General features: G+C 40.8%; 1 protein-coding gene across 5 annotated transcripts in view; it reads left to right on the top strand.

Moving 5' to 3' along the window:
• Positions 1-21,983, top strand: part of ITGA9 (integrin subunit alpha 9) — a 291,253-nt gene that overhangs the window by 249,887 nt on the left and 19,383 nt on the right. For 2 of the 5 annotated variants that reach the window (XM_005302712.5, XM_042860328.2), the window contains 4 exons: positions 4,813-4,938; positions 5,837-5,956; positions 9,772-9,873; positions 21,490-21,609. In XM_005302712.5, the coding sequence (XP_005302769.2) occupies positions 4,813-4,938; positions 5,837-5,956; positions 9,772-9,873; positions 21,490-21,609 (468 nt within the window). Of the gene's footprint in view, positions 1-4,812; positions 4,939-5,836; positions 5,957-7,329; positions 7,388-9,771; positions 9,874-21,489; positions 21,610-21,983 lie in introns of all 5 variants that reach the window. The other 3 variants (XR_010598391.1, XM_042860327.2, XM_042860325.2) reach the window with 3 other exon arrangements.

The raw sequence follows: 21,983 nt of genomic DNA on the forward strand, positions 1-21,983 counted from the left end.
TAGAAACCGGCTCTCTTCATATAGGACAGGAGTTCTCAAACTGGGGGTCGGGACCCCTCAGGGGGTCGTGAGGTCATTATGTGGGGGGTCGCGAGCTGTCAACCTCCACCCCAAACCCCGCTTACCTCCAGCATTTATAATGGTGTTAAATATATAGAAAAGTGTTTTTAATTTATAGGTAGGGTCGCACTCAGAGGCTTGTGATGTGAAAGGGATCGCCAGTGAAAAAGTTTGAGACCCACTGATATAGGTGCTACTTATTTAAAATGTCTGGACTGCAGTAGCAGTTCAAACTCTAATTTCGTTGTCTCTGTTACCCATTCTTGCTTTGCTAGATGGGGAATAACATTCACATTTCACTGGTACCATCTTCTACCATTCCAAGCATTTTCATAATCCCCAACATGTGTGGAAAACTTGGAAAGGATGAGCCCCATTTAAGAAATTAAATCAGTGCACCAGTTCCACACAATGGTATTAAATATCCTACATATTTTTGAAGCATATGTTGTGTATATGCAGTGTATCTGAGCGGTTACATCCAGAACTGTTTGACCCCATAAGTGACTTTATTTTTGTTAAGGATGGTGCAATTTGATATGACTAACATACATTGCTACTTTATGCCTTTGCCCCCTGCTCTATGAGACTGTTCAAGTATGCAAAGACTATTAAAGAAATCCTATGGGAATTTCTTCTTCTGTTGCAAATACAGCATTCTTGAAGAATGAAGTAATCCAAATTTTTTCTTCCGTGGTTACATCCTGTCTCTGAGGAGCTTTGTGGTTTGTGCTGACAACAAAATGCTGGCAGAAATACCCACCGAATAAGCTGTCATTTAAATGTTGTCTATCAAACATGTCTATGGGCTCTTTAATGGAGCAACCGGTTCTAATAAATTTACAAAGCTAGAGACTGACTTGTCATTCAGTGTATGCCATTTATAAATGGAAGTGCTGGAATAAGGGACGCTTGGCTTTTCTAGCTGCTTATTCATTATTAGTAGTAATAGAACTATTGTGGCAGTGCCTTGAGGCTCCAATCGATGACCAGAATAATGCTTGGCACTATTTAAAGTCTGATACAGTTCTTGTCATATGTTCACACCTGTATACATATTCATATATATGAGTATGTCCTTGTATATAGTAATATATGTACAAAAAATAAATATGTGGAAATATACCTATCTCATAGACCTGGAAGGTCATCAAGTCCAGCCCCCTGCCTTCACTAGCAGGACCAAGTACTGATTTTGCCCCAGATCCCTAAGTGTCCCCCTCAAGGGCTGAACTCACAACCCTGGGTTCAGCAGGCCAATGCTCAAACCACTGAGCTATCCCTCCCGCAATGTATACACACATACCCCCTAGTGATTTTGGACGTTTCCGTTTGTGGGTGCCCAAGTTGAGAAGCTGAGATCCTTTAGAGGGGATGATTTTCAGAAAGTGTTGAGTGCCCACTCTTTGAAAATCAGGCCTCGCTAATGTGTATTAAGTTGCGCACTACTCACTCTTGAAATTCTTGGAGAGGCATGCATGCGCATTGAAGAATGCCAGTGAGAGATGAACAAAATTTGTAATAGTTTTCATCACTCTGGTGCATTCACCCTTCACCTTATAGCTGAGTAAACTTAAAAGTCCATTTGCAAATAAAATTGGGAAAGAATAAAAGACACATTGCATTAGTCATAGTTCAAGTTTGCAGTTCAGGAAAATGTTTTTCTAATGGTTAGCTATCACTCTTCTGTCAGAATAGTCCAGCAATAAACCTCAAAGATTTTGGATCTTGTTGGAGAAAATGTTGCTTTGTTCTTGGTGTCTGTTTCATTTTGAAAGAAATGTCCATTGTGGTAAATCAGCTAAGTAGAGCTGGTTGGACAATCATTTCTTTTTCCCTTAAAATTTTTTGATGCAAATAAGTTTTAGCTGTTGAAAATTTTCTTCAATTTTTTTTCAGGTTTTAATTAGAAAAACAACACACCTCCCCCCACAAAAAATTCAGTTTAAAACTGAAAACCCAGAGCTGGAAATTTTGTGAAAATTTCCATTTCACAAAAAAAAAGACATTTTTTTCCAACCGCACCTAATACTGCTGGGTAGCAGGAATGTGTGCAGTTCTAAATTGAAGGTTTCATAATTCTTCCATTTGTCTGTCACTGTAGATTATCACATATAGCTGCTGAAATAAAAAATAGAGAGAACATGCATCACTATCCCTTTAAAATTTTCATCTTGTAGAAAATTTTACAGGAACACGGTGTTATGCCATGCAATTCACCTTGTAGGGTAAGAAACCCTGGGCAAGAAACCGTGTCTAGCCATGAAGGAATTTGAAATGGCCAGGATTGTTTTATAGTCAAGAACAACTTGTCTCTGTAGAAATAAGACCATTCTATGAATTTATGATTATAATAATTCACTTAGAATAAAATGTTCAAAGAGCCCTTTGATAGTGTGCATGGGATATGTCAGCTTGTGCTTTTTCTCTGTCTTCAGAATGATGCCTATTTTTCAAAGATCTTTGAGTTGAAAATTAAACTTGTCCAAAGTGCACGTAAGGTCTGTGCAGATACAAATTTTAGATGTGTTTTTTGGCACAGGGGTCTTAATAATGATTTTGAATGTGGCAAGGCTCTGGCAGTCAGGAGAGCAGCCAGGGTATCGCTTGACTGTTCTTGGACTCAACCAGCAGTTACCTGTTCCCTGCAGCCCCTTTCTCATTACAAAACAGTCCCTGTATTCTAGAGAGAAACAGAAGAAAGATGATAAACCCATTAGTTCACTTTATAAAATTGGTCCCCAATGTCCAGCCTCTTCATACCTCCCCTTCTCAACAAGTACTGCAGACTCTGGCTCATGGAAACTATGAAAAACATCAATACATATCCTATAAGTAGGGCCCTACCAAATTCACGGCCATAAAAACTGCATCATGGACCATGAAATCTGGTCTCTCTCCCACCCCCCACCCCCCGCATGAAATCTGGTCTTTTATGTGCTTTTACCCTATACTATATAGATTTAATGGGGGAGACCAGCGTTTCTCAAATTGGGGGCCCTGGCCCAAAAGGAAGTTGCAGGGGGGTCGCAAAGTTATTTTAGGGGGGGTCATGGTATTGCCACCCATACTTCTGTGCTGCATTTAGAGCTGGGCATCCGGAGAGTGGTGGCAATTTGCCAGGCACCCAGCTCTGAAGGCAGCGCCCCACCAGCAGCAGCACAAAAGTAAAGGTGGCAATACCATATCATGCCACCCTTATTTCTGCGCTGCTGCCTTCAGAGCTGGGTGGCTGGAGAGTGGCAGCTGCTGACTGAGGGCCCATCTCTGCACGCAGCAGCGTAGAAGTAAGGGTGGCAATACCATACCGTGCCATCCTTACTTCTGCGCTGCTGCTGGCAGTGGCTCTGCCTTCAGAGCTGGGCTCCTGGCCAGCAGCCACCGCTTTCCAGCTGCCCAGCTCTGAAGGCAGAGTCACCACCAGTAGCAGTGCAGAAGTAAGGCTAGCAGTACCGCAACCCCCCCACAATAACCTTGTGACCCCTCCACAATTCCTCTTTGGGTCAGGACCCCTACAATTACAACACCATGACATTTAAGATTTAAATAGCTGAAATCATGAAATTTACAATTTTTAAAATCCTGTGACTGTGAAATTGACCAAAATGGGCTGTGAATTTGGTAGGGGCCTACCTATAAGTTACAGGTGCTTGCCTTTCTCAGCACTGCCACCCAAATGTATTGAAGGTCATTATGATTTACAGTGGTCCTCCAGACCCTTTAGGGAGGATGGGGGGAAGCGGGAGTTAGGGAACAGAGGGAGAAGCTCCTCTGTGTTGTATGGCATTGTATGAGGGCATAGAGTGGTTTGCAGGACTCATGCCAAACTGCAATCAGGACAGAGCAATCACTGGAAGAAACCATTTGGAGTAGCTTAGTATAAGGTACTTGTTGGCAGGTTTTTGCTACTGGTTCTGTGGCTCTGCACAACCTTGTGATAAACCAGTTCTCAAAAACATGCTACTCAGCCTGCACTGCCACACCCTCTCCCAGCTGCATGTAACACACGCTAAAGAATGAATATGATTGACTGCATGGCAATTGCTGTGCACTCCAGTGCTCGCAAAGTATGCCAGACAAATGTATCACACAATTAGGAAAAGGATGGGGATTTTACACCTTATTATGAAGCATGTAGTATTGGCCTTTGTCTGATACAGGCTTTCAAATGAGAGGATCCATTGGCCTGTTCCAGTATAGAAATTTCTGGGTTTAAAGTAGACACCAACTTTTCCTGATATTTTAGAGAAGGAAGGATTGGACTTTTATATTGCTTTCGATATCAAACCATGTCAAGTTACATTGTTATGTGACTTGTATGTGCAAACACTTGATCACACTTTATAAGATATAAATGAATGTGTACTTCGTACCCCTGTTATCTCTGGGCACAATCATGCCAGATCTTTCCTTTTTCTCTTTTTGATTACTTCTCCTCTGGCAGATTTTCCCAAGTGCACACTATGTTTTATCTGTGTGAAATTTAAAAAGCGGAGATAGAACAAGCAGGATGGGATCACTGGCTTTCATTTGATACTGTACAAGACACTATTTATGGATAAGAACCCTGAAAGTGGTGTGTTAGGTGTGGTGAGTTTGTCAGGCCTGATAGGAATTGCTGTTATAGAACAGTGAACCCTGTGCAAGTTGGCTCTTGAAGTGTTCTAAGGTTCACAGACACATATTACGCAATGTTGTAAGTGCTGTAAATTGACTCTTCACATGTCTTGATGATCTTCATTGTGCTTTCAGGTTGCTCAGGAGAAAGGAAACTGCTCTTTTCAGAAAAACCCTAACCCATGTGTCATCCCTCAAGAAAATGACAATATTTTTCATACGATCTTTGCTTTTTTTACCAAGACTGGCAGAAAAGTACTGGTAAGAAATTCCATATATGACTGAAATTTAAAAGGGTCACATATTATAAATGTGTTTTAAGAGGAATGTGAAGAAGTCAACTAATTTTTTCTTTTCAGAGTAACTTTCATGTAATCTAAAATAAGAATTATATTTTATTTGTGTTGCGGTAGTCCTCAGAGATCTCACTCCCTCACTGAAAGCTTTGATTCTACCAAAGTACAGATAATAAAAAATAACACAAGTATTAAAAGTTGCATAATATCTCCTGATACTAAAAGAAAAAATACTGATACAGTTCGAAGAAATGCAGTGGGTGAAAAATTATATAAAATCAACGTAACCAGCTAATGAGCTGATGCAAAGCCCATTGATGTCATTGGGAGTCTTTCCATTGTTTTCTTTGCACTTTGCATCAGTGCTAAATGTAGAACTTCAAAGCGTATTTGCAGCTAGACTTGGAGCAATGTAATGTATATACAATAGAAATACATAGATTCTTGTTGAAAATGTTTTTCTGCAATACATTTTTCTCTAATCCTTTTATCTCAGTGGAGGTATTCTGACCAGGAGTAATAGATAGCAGGGTTTACTTGCCATGGCTGAAATTTATCCCTGTGTAGAGAGGCCCAGTACAATGCATATTCTGAGTTCAATTTCAGCTTAAGTGCACTGACCTCAGTTCAGGGATGAATTTCCTGTGACACGTTTTTATGAAGTTCTGGAATGATTATGATTCTGCAGATTCTGAAAACAGACACTGTTTTGTATAAGGGACGTATACAATCAGTTTTATTGATTCATCAAATGACTGTTTTCATTCAATCAGTAGGAATGTTTAGTATTGCTAGTTAGTTTTAAAATGAATGATTTCCTCCCTTCCTAATACATCTTACAGCCTTTTACTTATTTCCCTTAGGACTGTGAAAGACCAGGCAGATCCTGCTTAATTGTACGCTGTAACTTAAGCTCACTAGCAAAAGCAGAATCTCGCAATATAGATGTTTACATGCTGCTTAATACAGAGATATTAAAGAAGGTAAGTGCTTCTGCCTCTTTCTAGCTCATATGCTAAATCTAATTTAAATATACGTATATTTTGAAATATACATGAAGCATTGAATATTGCCTCCGTCTATGTCTAGTACAACTAGTTTAAATTTTTTCACTGAAAAGTTTTAAGTTTATCAATAAAAATTTCCATTTGAAATTTTCATTGTGGTCAAAATTTTCTAATTGTTTTTGTTGAAACCATAAATTGAACATTATTTGTGTTTAAAAATTTCAGATTTTGGTAAAAATGTTCAGTTGTTGGTTTTTCAAAAACCAATACTTTTTACTGAAGCCCACAATTATTTACTGAAGTGAGTTTTGAAAACTTAAATTGTTTCAGGTTTTGGTTTTTCATTGAAAAAATAAATAAAAATGGCAAGAATTTTAGAAAAAAGTAGTTTCTATTCTAAATATCCTATGAAAAACAGCTGGCACTTTTCAACCACTCTAATTGCTGTATATCTCACTATAAGATGGCTTTACTGGACACGTCATCCTATACTGTGAATGAATAAGAATTTCATAGAGAAGCATATGAGAAGCCTTTTAGTCTGAGCTGGGATTCAAATGACAGTGGAGAAGTTTTTATACTTGAAAAAGCTCTTTCCCTCATTTCAGAAGAATGGGGTCTGTGTATGTGTGTGCATATGCGCAGGTGGAGTCAAGGGGGAATGCGCAGGATTCATGGATAGTTCCTGGAAACTCTTATTTAAGGCCTTTATACTTTATTTTTAATCCGGATCACTGTAAATTGTCAAATATTATTGCCAAAATGCTGATATTTAGAAATTAACTCATTTTGGGAACTCTGGCACACTTGGAAACACATTACTTTATGTAAAAGTTCAGCTGCAATGGCAGTGGCTGGAAAGTTCCAGAAGAAGGTAACTGAAAGATGTCAATCCTGGAGGGTGCTCTGAGGCCTCAACTCTCACTAAATTCAATGGGAGCTGAGGATGCTCACCCCTTCATGGGAAGCGCTCATCATATTGCAGGATCTGACCTTAAATCAAATCACCTGTGTGTTATAAACAATTATAAAGTAAGACTTTAGGCTTTGTGAACAGTAGATCTGGAGGTGTAATCCTAGATTTTGCTGACTTTTCTGAAGTACATTAAAAAAAGAAAAAGAAATAATTACATTTAGAAATTAATACATTTAGAAATAAAATCAAACAAAAACAGCCATATGTGCAGTGTTAAAGTTATGAGGTTTTTAAAACATTCAGATAATGAGCAGAGTAAGTGTGCATAAACTGTGATCCGTGTATTTATCGTTATCTGTTTGTAATTGAGATACAAGGGTAGAAGCCTGATAATTTTTTTTAATCTGTTACTTCAAATATTTGTTATACAAAGAGAAAACATCCTAACCATCATAAGAAGGCTCAAGATAAGAATAAACATGACCTTCATGGTGAGAAACATGATAGCAGGCTAAGCAATGTTCTGTTGTGTCAATGAATGAAATAACAGGATTTGTAAACTTTAAGAAGATTTACTGCGTTTCCACTTATTTTGTAGATGAGCTTTTTTTTTTGGATATTCTTTTAGCTTACAATTTAGGTACAGCAAGGTTTGTCAGATCATGTATTGTAAGATAATCAGAGTAGGAGGATAATAAAATGAATCTGTTAGATAAATCTGTTGGTGACAGCTATTAGATTAAAAACAAAAATGGAGAGGTCTTTTCCTAAAGATTAGGTAGACACCAGTTGATGTCTTCACGGTCTTTCCAGCTGAAATCACCTTGCATGCTGCTGCTTGTCCATGTTTGAAGAAAGAGCACATAGATGGAGCCAAATGTTTAAGTTGTGCTCACATACAATACACCCACATGTGCAAGCAGGTAACTGAGTACACTAAACATGCATTTGTGTACACTGTCAAATTCAGCTCTGTTCAGAAGGTCTGCACCAGGCCCACGGGATGTCCGGTGCAGATCCTCTGCACACGTATCTGTCACAGTTCAGGGCAACTGCACCTGTATTTCCTCCTCTAATCCCCAAGTGCACCCATTCTCAGACTTCCAACTCCCCAGCTGTCACCTCTCTTGAATGGAGACATGGGTCTCCCTTCTGATAGGGGTTTTTTCCCATTCTGCATAGTTCCCTGCCTGTACTGTGAATTCCCCCAGAATGCAGACTGTCTCAGCAGGCTGCTTTGCCTTTCTTCTTTAAAGGCTGTAGAGAGCCTGATTGCCACAGTTAAGTTACCACACAGCTAAGCACATTTATTCTTAAGGTAAAAGCATTACAGAGAAAAAATATTAAAAACAATAAAAAAAATCTACATGCATACTAATAAGCTTACCTAAGATCACCCCAACAAAGGCTGCCAGGTGACCAGTCCTTCAGACCCACTGAAGGTTTTTTCCCTGTGATCACAAGTTCATAATAGCTATGGCTGAGAACAAGCACACCCATGAATCTGTGAGTAACTGTTTTATCTAGTTTGGATCTGTGCTTTTGCAGAGACCATGAACAGGTAATCAGTCAGACAACTGGTTTCTCCTTAAAGCCTAGTTTCTAAAGGATAGGTCTGGAGCTGGGTAATTTTCATTGCCCTCCTCTCCGCTATTTTCTAGGAAACCCGTTTTAAATTTGTTTGTCCCCAAAATTTATTCTTGACTGGTCTGTTGTTCAGTATAGTCTGCTAGAGTAGTTACATACAATCCGACAATAACACATACACATTAATTCAAGAAAAATTGCCGAAGAAAGTGCAGGAAATTGTCATATCTGTCATGGTGTCACCCACATAGAATAGTGAACTTTGCATTTAAATGGATACTCATGCCCCCAACCACCAGTTTATTCTTGCAGTGTTGATGCTAGTGTGGTAAAGAGTTCATTAAACTCATTTGAGCTGTAATTATGAGAATACGCCACTCTATTTATTCACTAAGGGCCAGATTTTTCCCTTACCTTATGTGGGTGCAAACTGAGAAGGGAGGGAGTTAAGAGTAGCCCTTCACACTTGGACAGCCCTGATGCTTGGGAGGAGGGCAGAGGCTACATCCTAAGTGCTTCCCCTTGGGATCAACTTGCCAGAAAGGGGGCGGGGTTTAGGTGGAGCAGTGGTTTCCTCACCCCCCAGCAGAGAGGGCTGCCTATATTGGTGGTGGGTGCCTGATGCCCCTCAGTTTTCCACCTGGGCAAGATGGCTGTGCATTATCCTCAGAACACGGTAATGCCGCAATCTAGTCCTAAATCAAAAGCAACCTTACATAAACATCTACTGTATAAGAGTAAACAATGTGTTTAAAAAGGCAACTGGTTGGAAAATTTGTGTTTAAATGTTCTGTATAAAATACAAGGCAAAGTCACTGTTACTAATGGAAATATAAATCAAATACTTAAGCTTTATGCAGTGTGCTGTGTCTGGAATTATTTTAAATAATTAAACAATTTTATCATATACCATATATAAGTCTATCCCAGCTTCCAAATATCTGTTTCTAACTACTTGGGAACCATTGTGGTTAGATTTAGCTTGTCTATGTTGATTGGCAATGTGCTGTGTCTTTCTGTTGTGAGGTTGGGGTAGCCTTAAAAACAGCCCAAATCCAAATTAAAAAAAGAAAAGTCCAAAGTTTTGTGGGATGGGTTTAATTTCAGTCTGAGATAATGCACTGTACTTTGTCCATCCATGTCCCCAGCTCAAGGTGCATGTGATTTCAAGCAGTATTAATCAGTGTAGCACTCAATTGCCAATCTAGCTGCCCTGGAGCATAAGAATAGAATATAATGTTATTAAATTGAAAAAGGTTGTTTAACTACTTCTGTTTTTAATTCTCAGGACAGTTCATCGGTTATCCAGTTTGTGACAAGGGCGAAGGTGAGGGTGGACACAACACTCAGGATTGTGGAAGTGTCTAATGGGTATTCTGAAGATGCAAGAGTAAGTGACTGAGTCTGCAAAGAAAGGTCCCCATGTCCCATTAGTATGGAATCCATTAGGGGAGTTAGGCAACTGGAATTTGTGGGTTTGGCCAACAAAAATGAGCGAGTCTGACTTCCTTTGAATTCACTAGCAGCAGTACTTCATAGTGTTTCTGTGGTTTGACTTGCTGTGATACCTTCGCCAGCATTAAGTTAGGCTTCTCACTGTGAGGTTGATGTCAGCTTTAAGCTGATTCAGATTTTCCTTGAAACTCCAATGGGGTTTTTCCTCAGCAAAATCTCATCAGATATGACATTTTGAAATATGTCAATGTTTTAATAATAATTTGGGGTCAAAGACAATAACCAAAAGGGTATCAAATTAATAGACAAGACCACCACCTTTTCTTTATCTCCACCTTTTATGTCTAGCTATTTCAATGTGCATACGATACAAGGACTGTAAATTCACTCATTTTATATCAGCCCTTGATGGCGAGAGAGGACTATTGCTCCCTTTTTGTTTAGCCCCAGCAACCTGAAAGTTTGCATCTTCAGAGAAGCCCTCCTTAGCAGGAAGAAATTTTAATTGTACAGTATTTGAAAATAGATGGTAGGATTTTCAAAGTACTTAAGTGACGTAGGAGCATACTTTCAATTGAAAGTTGCAGGCACTTGTGTTCCTAAAACACTTATGTGCTTTTGAAAATCCCATCCAGAGTATTTAATTATCACTGATGTTACTGAGCCTAATTCTAATGGTTCCATCTTGCTTAAAAACTATCCATGTTCATGATACAAGCAGTCTGGGAGCCCTGTGTTTAAAGATTGTTTATAGCTTTTTCTAATTTGCTTAATATTGGGTTAATGACCATAAAAAAGCCTTTAGGCTGAGATTTTCAAATCCTCCTAGTGGATTTAGACACTTAATTCCCATTATTTTTAATGGGAGTTGTGCATCTAAGTCCCCAAAGGCAGCTTTGTAAACCTCAGCCTTAATGTTTAATATACCATGTACATAAAGTAGCTAGGCCCAAATGTATAGCCAGGCTTCAGACCAGGTTTTTGCAGGTGCATACCTATTATGCAGAATATGCTAATACTGTTCTGATTAAGCAGCAGTTGTTCTTCATTATCATTAGGCTAAATCAGTCTCCAGGGCATCCTCCTATATAGCAGTCATCCTAATTCAATATGTCCCAATTAGAAAGAGTAATATTATTTTTACATTTATATAACACCTTTCATCTGCAATCCCCTTACCAATTATATACATAATATATACTGCGCGTGGTGGAGGGCTGCAATATGATCATTAGCAGAAAGATGTGGATTTAATGCTGTACAACAGTTATTCTTTTAGACCTGGATTCAACAAGGCAAGTAGTCCCATTGACATATTCAGGCCTTACAGACCAGGATTTTGGACATTTCATTGCACCTGAATTCTTCTAAAACAAAATTCCACTCATCATGCAGAACCTGACCTATTGCAAGCATGTATCTTACACATACCATGTATTTTTCTTACATCTATACCAGTCAGCATGAAAGTGATTTCTTTTGTCCTTGAAGCATTATTGGGTTTTCTGAAAATTGTACACAATTATTATTTATTATTACTTGTATTGGTGTAGCACCAAGGAACCCAGTTGTGGACCCTGCCCCCACTGTGCTAGGTGCTGTACAAACACAGAAGAAGACCATTCCTGCCCCCAAATGAACTAAACTTAGGAAGTATTTCAGAGAACAGAAATAGACGTTTGGTTAGAAATGGGAAAGAAAAGGAAATATTCTGTTACTGTAGAGTATCTCAGTACTTATTGCATGGGTTAAATTACTCAATTTTTACCTATCAGTCCTTATCCAAACAAAACTCTTTGTGGCTCAATGGGAATTTTGTCTGAATAAGGACTTCAAGATTTAGCTGTATAAAAATAGGGCTCATACCGTTGGTTAGTCAGTCACGTTTCCCCAAACCTCTTTGCCAGTGCACCCCCATAACTGGCCTGCAGCACTGCCTGTTGGCCTACCTCTAGGTCTCTCTTTAATTCAGTTGGGTGGCACTGAGTGATTCTTGCACTTCTGTGGCTGCATTTAATTGATTAGTGGTGCTGTACTTGAGACGAAATCCTAGCCCCATTGAAACTTACGGGACCAGGATTTCACCCCTATATGTTACAATCTGTAAAGGTTTTGGGGATCCTTCCCAATGACTGGCACTTTATGAACTGTAGGGGGTTGTTTTTATTTAGTGCTCAAAATTTAGACATGATTTAATCACAATGTGAGGTCTGCTGTATTTCATTCTTATCAAATGCTTGGAAAAAATACTGTCCTTTTCCTGTCCCTGGAAGGCCTTGGGTTGCAGTGATTATAGAGTTCATCGTACATACTCTGAAAAGACGTGAATCTTTAAACAAAAGCTTGCTGCTGGTTTCTGAGAAGATGAAACGGAAGGGGAGCATGCTTGGCATATTTTAGTAGTGTAAATCAATTTGTGATTTCAGTCTTTTCTAATGTGAATGCTATTTTCTGTCTCCCTTATGCTATTTCCATACGTTTGCTGGTTTCTCCACTGTAGTATGTTTTGGATAGGGTCGTGTTGAGAGAAAAATTTAAGACATGTGGTTTGGCTCAAGGTAGACATATTTTTTCTTCCCTTCTCCTTCTTCTGGTGGAATGCAGCTGAGAACAATACTTGTTGCAAACCACAGTTATTTAGTTGTAACCAGAAACGGGGTGGAGGGGGATATAATTTCTTTGTCCATTCCTCTCACTCCCTTCTTTTAAAAAATCCCTTTCTCTCTCTCTTTTTGTTGTTGTTGTTGACCACTGAATGCTGTACCATATCCATTTGGCCACTGGCTCCATCTGAGCTGCTGTTCATTGACATGCTTTGGCCACGTCTACACTACCCGCCGGGTCGGCGGGTAGTAATCGATCTATTGGGGATCGATTTATCGCATCTCGACTAGACGCAATAAATCGATCCCCGAATCGACGCCCGTACTCCACCTCGGCAGGAGGAGTAAGCGGAGTCGATGGGGGAGCCGCGGCGGTCAATTTGCTGCCATGAGGACTAAGATACTTTGACTTCAGCTACGTGACTAGCATAGCTGAAGTTGCGTATCTTAGATCGATCCCCCCCTAGCGTAGATCAGCCCTTTGGGTACGTCTATACTTACCTCTGGGTTCGGCGGTAAGCAATCGATCTTCTGGGATCAATTTATCGCGTCTTGTCTAGACGCGATAAATTGATCCTGGAAGTGCTCGCCGTCGACGCCGGTACTCCTGCTCTGCGAGAGGAGTAAGCGGAGTCGACGGGGGAGCCTGCCTGCCGTGTGTGGACCTGCGGTAAGTACCTTGTAGTTCGAACTAAGGTACTTCGACTTCAGCTACATTATTCACGTAGCTGAAGTTGCGTATCTTAGTTCGAACTGGGGGGGGTAGTGTGGACCAGCCCTTTGAGTCAGCTGACAGAGTTGGTATCTAGCAATGAAAGCAGAATTTCCTCAGACATACTATCACACTAATTTCCATAAAGCCAATAAGACTTGTTAGCTAAGACTGATTTAGACAGTCCTGCTGACTTGCTGTCCTGATTTCATTGGTTTATTTTTTGCAGTTTAGCACCCAGTTTCACAGCTCAAACAATTTTAAACAGGAACACTATGAAACAGGAAGCGAGAGGGTCCCAAATTAATGTACTAAATACTTATGATAACAAGTCCATTAATGTGGTTTCATTCGTTTCCCAAAGTCTCATAGATTCTCTGCAAGAGATGTGCAAAACCCTAAATAAAGGCCAATTAGATGGCAAGAGGATCCTCTATTACTGAATGGATGGGATATCCCTTTTTTTAGAACAGTTGCATTTATCAGTAGATATCCATTTTAAAGGCTGTATCAGGAGTTTTTCTGAGTTTTGTTGGCAGGGCTTTGGAGCGGAGCTCGGAGCTGGAGCGCAGAGCAGCTCTGGAGCAGTGGAGCTGCAGATTTTTGCCTGGAGCTGGAGCGGAGCCGGAGCACAGCTCCAAAGCCCGGTTTATTGGCTTCCTCCAATGTGTTCTCACTCCGATGTCAATGGGTCAAATCCTGCTCACTTTGTTCACGCAAGTAGCCCTGTCCAATCATGTGAATAAGGTGATCAGGATTTGGACTTGGCTTAGTGCCTGCAATGATAAGACTCACATAATTTCATAGTGGTTGAAACTGATGTTTATAACTAGTAGTTTCACAGAGGTGAGACTTGCAGTCTTTGAGGCCATGTGGTGCATGTAGATGATACTTCTCCTCTGGAAGTGTCTCACAGAACAATAATTTTAGTCCTAGAAGACTGTAGTGATTGACTTGTTAGATCCAGTGACAGCCTCATGCAACTGCTTCTGTACAGGAGAAGGAATTCCATTATCTTTACTGTAATCCTGTTCACTTATGCTAAGCATCCCATAATACCTGGCATTTGTTGAAGTCAGCTTTGGTTTAAGTAGATTAGGAAACTGTCAGGATTAAGACATAAAAATATTCTAGTCTGATGCAAACCAAAGAAGTGTCTTCATGCTCTTGGGACCTGGAGTGGGTGTGTTATGAACAAAGATATAAGGGGGCACACCGTGAAAAATCAAATAGTTGATTAATTAAATCTAGATTCAGATGGTGTACACTGTAACTTTTACTTATAAATGGGAAAGGTATAAAAAGATGGATTTAGGGAAGTAACTTTGGGAGCACGCATGAGATGGCTTCCCAGAGACTGGTGTCATATTGAACCTTTTTCCAGCCCTATATTATTATTGGCTTAGAGCAATAAACCTGACTGATATTGGTTATTTGGTTGCTTCACTATATTTCGTAATGAACCAAAGCGTAGTCAAGCAGTTGAAATATTAAATTTATCAGTAAAGCAAGAAGGATCTGGATGGAGGGAAGGATAGGCTGAATTTCATCTCACTCAGACCAATCCAATAATTGTCAGCCCCTCTCAGGAGAAAGTGAGAGCCCACCTAGCTGGGTGGATGAAGGAGAACTCAAACTGACATGCCTGAAGCTTCTGCAGCAAAGCACCCCAAAAAGTAAGGTTTGTCTTGAGAAAGAAATTGGCAAATCCCATGGAGGTGAACAGGTAGTGAAATATCTGACCCCAAGCACTGCCCATAAGTGTCTTATGTACATTCAAGCTTTCATATGGGTATCTCAGTGTCTGATACTTAAACCTCCTGTGTGTATGACATCTCTACTGGAACTCCCCTAAAATGGTACTCAAAAGAACAAGTTATTCAATTTGTTAGTACTGTTATTTTAAATAAGTATGCAGTGGTTCAAAACATTACCTCTCACAAGTGTTTACTGAAGAATACAATATTATTTTTAATAATGTGTGTATCACCAAATGTAGAACAGGGTATGGTACCCAGATTGTATTGTGCTTCTCTGTTAGGAATATGGGTAAAAAGGAATGCAGTCGAGGCAGGACTACTGAAGATTTGACAATTATGCCTTTGAAATCAATTTTCATTGTATTATCTTCCTCATTCTTCTATGTCCTGATTCAATAGTCCATCCCTATTCAGCAAAGAATTTAAGTACAAGCTTAATTTCAAGCACATGCTTAAGTACCATTAAAACCTATAGGACGTAAGAACATGTTAAAATACTTTTCTGAATTGCAATGGTAAAGAATAAGCTTTTTAAGAGCAACTGATTTCTGTAGTCCCCTTTTTGTTCACAAAGATAGTCAGAAACATAAAACTCTAATTTGGTAAAGCAAAATGTTGAGCTGATAAAAATGTCCTTGGTCAGAAGAGTTCAAAATTTCAGAGAGCAATGAAATTGTGCAATTCCGCGTTACTGTAAAGGATGAGGATGAAATTGCTCTTAAGGAACAAGAGCACTTTCTGCATGGCATCCGTGCACACTGGGTTCAACATACAGTATGGACAATGAAAAAGGGCATTTCAGCTTAGAAGTTTCCCCCTTCTCATCATTTAAAGTGCCACTTTGAGAATCCATAAGCATAGTGTGAAATTTAAAAGAGAAATATAAAGATCAAAGTCCTGATATTCTAGAGAGAACCTAGTTTTTCACTGCATTTCCTTGGCATTTGTTCAGAGCTCAAAAGTAAACCTTTAATTCACTCCATATTTTATGACCGTTTCATGTTCTTTTCAGATCAAGTCTGCCCCCACCCCCAACACACCCTTGTCTCCTGTACAAATAATGTATGCTTCAAGACTGTGTGGGAAGTTTGTCAGATTTGAGACAGCATTACATTACTCTTCATGATAGCTGTCCTAAAGAAATTGTGCTATCAAGCTGGACAGGAATGGGAAGTCTAAGGGCTTGTCTATACTTACGCGCTGGTTCGGCGGCAGGCAATCGAACTTCTGGGTTCGATTTATCGCGTCTTGTCTGGACGCAATAAATCGAACTCAGAAGTGCTTCCCGTCGACTCCGGAAATCCTGCTCGCCGCGAGGAGTACGCGGAGTCGACGGGGGAGCCTGCCTGCCGGGTGTGGACCGCGGTAAATTCGAACTAAGGTACGTCGACTTCAGCTACGTTATTCACGTAGCTGAAGTTGCGTACCTTAGTTCGATTTGGGGGTTTAGTGTAGACCAAGCCCAAGATTTGTTCTCTGACATAGTTTTCAGTTGTAAGCATTTCAAACCAGGGAGGCAGGTTGGCACAGTAAAGTCATTGCCTGCCTCCAAATTCTCTATAGAGATGAATTGCTTCTTTTTCTCCCAGCTTCCCACAGTTCAGTTTTATGTCCTCTTGCTGATAAGGATTCTAACGTATGATGTATTGATTATTTGTTTTTGTTTTTTCTTCACTAGAACTCTCATGGCCATGAATACGATAATTGTAGGCTTAATCATTGTTGTGCCTATAGATTGGTTGTGGTTAGTATTTGAGGGCTTCAGAGGGATCAGTAAATTAAGATATACAACTTCCTCACTCCTCTCCAAACCACAAAACCATAAAGAAGATAGTAATAAGTTTTTATTTTTAGGATTTACAGTTGATTTAGTGCCAGAAGACACCAGATAATGAATAAAACAGTTCTTATCCCCCCACCCACTGAGCAAACATAGTTTGAGCTGTGACTGTGAAGGCTTCTCCCAATTATCCCAGCCTCAAACCTGATCTAAAGAGTTTTATCTCTAGAGAGGTGATCATATAGTCCATTCTCCATCTCCATTAAGTCCTTGGTCTCTATCCGTTGACAAAAGGCCTATTCTGACAGTGATTTTTGGGACATGGACATTTGTACACTATGAAAGGGCTAGAGAACACCACCTAATTTTGCAGACAGCCACCACTGAAAAGTCAGCATTTGCCAAAGTTCCTGCCCAACAGCATATGAGATAGTAAAGTTTTTTTTCCCTATAGTTACAATGGGAAATAACTGTGGTATCGGTCTTTTAAGCAACAGTCAGCTGGTTTATATTGCTAGAGGATAGAAGCACATTGTAGCCACCACTAGAAACCAGCTGCCTCTGACACATTGTATCGTCTTTCCAAACTGGCACAATGATACAAGGAAGATTAAAAATAAAATGTTTGGTTTCTCAAGGTGGCATTTTCCTAACACATACAGCCCAAACTCGACAGGAAATTCTCCATCCATCCAGACATCTCAAAGTACTTTACACACACTTTGTGCTAATGTTTAACGCTAAAGCTTATCTACTTCTGAGGTGAAAGGTAATTACCACAGAGCACGGACATCTCATTATTATTATAATTTATTATTTGTGTTACCATAGCACATAGGAGCCCCAGCCACGGATCAGGACTCCATTGTGCTAGTTGCTGTACAAAAACAGAACAAAAAAGAAAGTCCCTGCCCCAAATAGCTTACAATCAAAGTATGAGACGAGAGAAAACAGATTGACGTAGACAGAGTACAAGGAAATAACACAAGACAGCTACAGAGTGTCAGACAGATGAAGGCTGAACAATGCGATTGTGGGAAATGTCATGTTAGTACCATGATGTTTGCTGGGAGATGGGGAGGGTATTACTTAGGAGGTGATCAGCTTAGAACATCTTTAAATCTTTTCCAGCACTTCTGTGCTTAGCAAAAAGAAGTGCTTGGGGTAATTCATCCTTCAGGGGTTATTCTGAGAATTCAAACTCATAACCACACACGATCAGATCCAGGTTCTACATTTGAAACTTTAAACTTGGGATCAGCTATTCTGATGCTCTTCCCAAAGGAGGGAGGAACAGTGTATGATACCTGCTGGTTCACATTGATTTATTTTCCTTTAAAGGAAACATTTTCTTGAATTTGGATTAATTTTTTTGCTAAAGTAAAATATTCTACCATATCCTCTGTAAGCCTAAAGAAGTGAACAGTTCACTAAAATTTCTGCAATATATGAAAGAAACCACAAAGAATTGTAAATGTAACCACTGCTTCTCTCCAAGATGATTGGCATTAGAGCAGGGGTGGGCAAACTTTTTGGCCTGAGGGCCACATCGGGTTTCCAAAATTGTAGGGAGGGCCAGTTAAGGGAGCCTCCCCAAACAGCCAGGCGTGGCCTGGCCCCCACCCCCATCCAACACCCCCTGCTTCTCACCCCCTGATGCCCCCAGGGACTCCTGCCCCATCCAACCCCTCCTGCCCCCGACGTCCCCCTGGGACTCCCACTCCTGACTGCCCCCCACTGCCCCATCCAACCCCTCCTCTCATTCCTGACTCTTCCCCCCCCCCCCCCCGGGAACCCTGCCCCATCCAACCACTCCTTCTCCCTGTCCCCGACTGCCCTCAGAACCCCTACCCCGACTGCCCACACCGCCCCATCCAACCCCCCCTCCTTCCTGACTGCCCCCATTCAATCCCCCTGTTCCCCGCCCTCTGACTGCCCCGACCCCTAACCCTAACTCTATCCACACTCCCGCCCCTGACCACCACCCCGAACTCCCCTGCCCTCTATCCACCCCCCCTGCTCCCTGCCCCCTTACCACGCTGCCTGGAGCACTGGTGGCTGGCAGCGCTAGAGCTGCACCGCCCAGAGCACCAGGACAGGCAGCCTCACCACCCGGCTGGAGCCAGCCACGCCACCGCGCAGCACAGAGCACTGGGTCAGGCCACGGCTCGGCAGCTTCGCCACCCCAGGAGCTCGCAGCCCCGCCGCCCAGACCATTGTGCTGGTGGCGCAGTGAGCTGAGGCTGCGGGGGGTGGGGGAGACAGCAGGGGAGGGGCCTGGGCCTAGCCTCCCGGGCCAGGAGCTCAGGAGCTGGGCAGGAGGGTCCCGTGGGCCATAGTTTGCCCACCTCTGCATTAGAGGAACCTCTCACTTCAAGGTGATATTAGTAGTTTGGAGTTTTTTTAATACAAAGTGGCATTTATGTGTTGTTGATTTTATTCTTTTGCTCATTTGGTTGTTTCCTTTTTAATCCATGAAAAATAAGGAATCTCAGATTTAGAGAGAATCAGTTAGTCAAACCTACTTCCCCCACATTCTCACAGAGCAAACTGTATTTAAAATAACAGGTCTGCGTTTTGCTTGCCTTGTGTATGCAGTAGAGAGATGTACGGTTTCATGGATCTAAGTTCCAGACTGTACTTGAATTCTCTTCCCAGTGCAATTGCCTGCTGAAGAAAAGTGTAGCCTTGAACTGCTGTTTGAACAGTGCAGAGAAGAGGGGAAATGGGCCTTGCTGATGGTTACAGAACTCTGTGTGGGTTCTGGTGCAATTGGTTGTGGGAAAATATTTTGAAAATGGCAGCCACCGATTAATATGTTTCAGCTTCCCTTATGCATTTGCTGCTGTTCATGCTACATTCAGATCAAACATCTGGTGCAGGGGTCGGCAACCTTTCAGAAGTGGTGTGCCGAGTCTTCATCTATTCACTCTAATTTAAGGTTTCGCGTGCTAGTGATACATTTTAACGTTTTTAGAAGGTCTCTTTCTATAAGTCTATAATATATAACTAAACTAGTGTTGTATGTAAAGTAAATAAAGTTTTTTAAATGTTTAAGAAGCTTCATTTAAAATTAAATTAAAATGCAGAGCCCCCCCAGACCGGTGGCCAGGACCTGGGCAGTGTGAGTGCCACTGAAAATCAGCTCGTGTGCCACCTTCGGCATGCGTGCCATAGGTTGCCTACCCCTGATCTGGTGGATAGATAGAATTACCAACTGGTACAAAAACTGTTTGCATGAAATGTGTGTAAGTTTTGCCGTATTCTTATCATTCTTCCACAAATGGTATGGTCCAGTCTCATTAATATCAGCCTGTGGAATGCTGGAGTGCTGAAATGAGGAGTTATTTATCAGGGCACTATCAAAGGTGGAAGGCCCCAAATTTTAGCTTTCTTTTACTTGTGTATCTAATTTCTACAGAGAATTTCTTTAGCCATGTATGTACATTTGTATGACATCACCCCCCCCACACACACACACACACATATACCATTGCTGGGTCATAAATGGTGCTGTTTCAATGACAAGCAGCAGAAGGACGGGAGGGAAAGGAGGAGTTGGAAAAGCACCACTTTGCCCAACCCATGAATATTTCACAGGTGGATGCATGTCATTTATATTCTCTTCCCACAGAAATATCTTAAAGTTGCGATGGTTATTAATTCTAACCCCCTGTTTTCAGTCACTTATAATTTCCAAAAATTTCCTTTCTGGCTAAAATGTTCCAGTCAACAATTCCTAACCAAATGTGAATTTTTGAAAAAGTTTGAGCAAAAATGGGTAAGCCTGGGTTGGAGGAGGAACTTTCTCTTTCCCCGTTTTAAAAAACAGTCTTAGCTGTTTGAGGTTGAGGTTAATGTGATGAAATACCCTCCCTTGAAGAGAACCACTTCTGAGTTTTCCAGTGAAAATTGGTTTTGAGTTGACTGAATTATAAGCCTTTGAAATTCACACACAGTGTAAGAGCAATACATTTTGCTCACCTAAATGCACAGCTAAGCAAGGCCACACATGGGACATGTGCATGGTTGACATTGCAACACAGAGAAGTATATGTAGACAAAAGTGCACAGTGAATGAAGTCAGGGATCCTCAGGAGTCCTTTCCTCATTCACTGTGGACCTGTTAAAGTGCACAGGGAATGGGTCTGGAATGAGGAGGACCCCACTGAAAGCCTAGCTTCACTCGAACTGCATATCTCGTGAAGTAGGGCAGTGAGTGAAGCAAGGAGGAACGTGAAAAGAGTTTATTCATTCAGCATATGCGGTTTTCCATATGAAGTGTCTGGGAGTTTGGCACCACTGAAAAATTGATGAATGAAGTGCAAAATGTTTTCACTGTCATGGGAATTTGTACCAACGGGAGGATAAAGTGTTCTTTGCAAACCTCTGTTCACTTTTGAAGGCAGGTACAGGAGCAAGATCCATATCTGGGGGTAAATGACAAAGCAGGTATTTGTTGAATGATATTTACTGAGATTCAAATCCAATCGTTGCGAAAAATAGTCTGAAAGCACAAAATTGAGGGCACATTCCATGCTTCTCATTTTAAACAGTTATGTACATTTCATCTCAATATTTGTTTACATTAGAAATATGATCAGTGAAACTAAACTGCTGTGTATTTAATAAGATGAGTATCAGGGAAAACTATACAGCTTCCAGTTGTAAACCATCTTTTCTAATTGCTTTGTAGGTGATCTTTGAGGCCTTGCACAATATAGAGGCTCGTGGTTATGTTGTGGGATGGATCATTGCTATTAGTTTGCTGGTGGGAATTCTCATCTTCCTGTTTTTGGCTGTGCTGTTATGGAAGGTAAGACATCAGTCAGACACAACACAAACACCAAGGTTAGCCCCTGACCTTGGCATAAATTGTACATCTGTCTTCCTGCATCCTGATTATCTGTTCATTTAGTATCCATTTACTTTAATAACTAAACAGCCATCTACACCTAAAAAGCCATTAAACATCAATAGAGATTTCATCAGGGGAGATGAAATAGAAAATTGGCATCTTCACTGAAGGACATTAAATATTGAAAGCTGTAATAGTGATTCCTGACGGAAGAGAGTCCTTCCTTATACTCATCACTAGCTCGCATTTAAATTTGAGATACTTTCCCCTGATTTTTACAAAAGCACGTTGCTCACTGATTTCAGTGGGAACTGCAGGGTGCTCCCCTAAAA

The sequence above is a fragment of the Chrysemys picta genome, chromosome 2 (assembly GCF_011386835.1).
Source record: "Chrysemys picta bellii isolate R12L10 chromosome 2, ASM1138683v2, whole genome shotgun sequence".
Lineage (NCBI taxonomy): Eukaryota > Metazoa > Chordata > Testudines > Emydidae > Chrysemys > Chrysemys picta.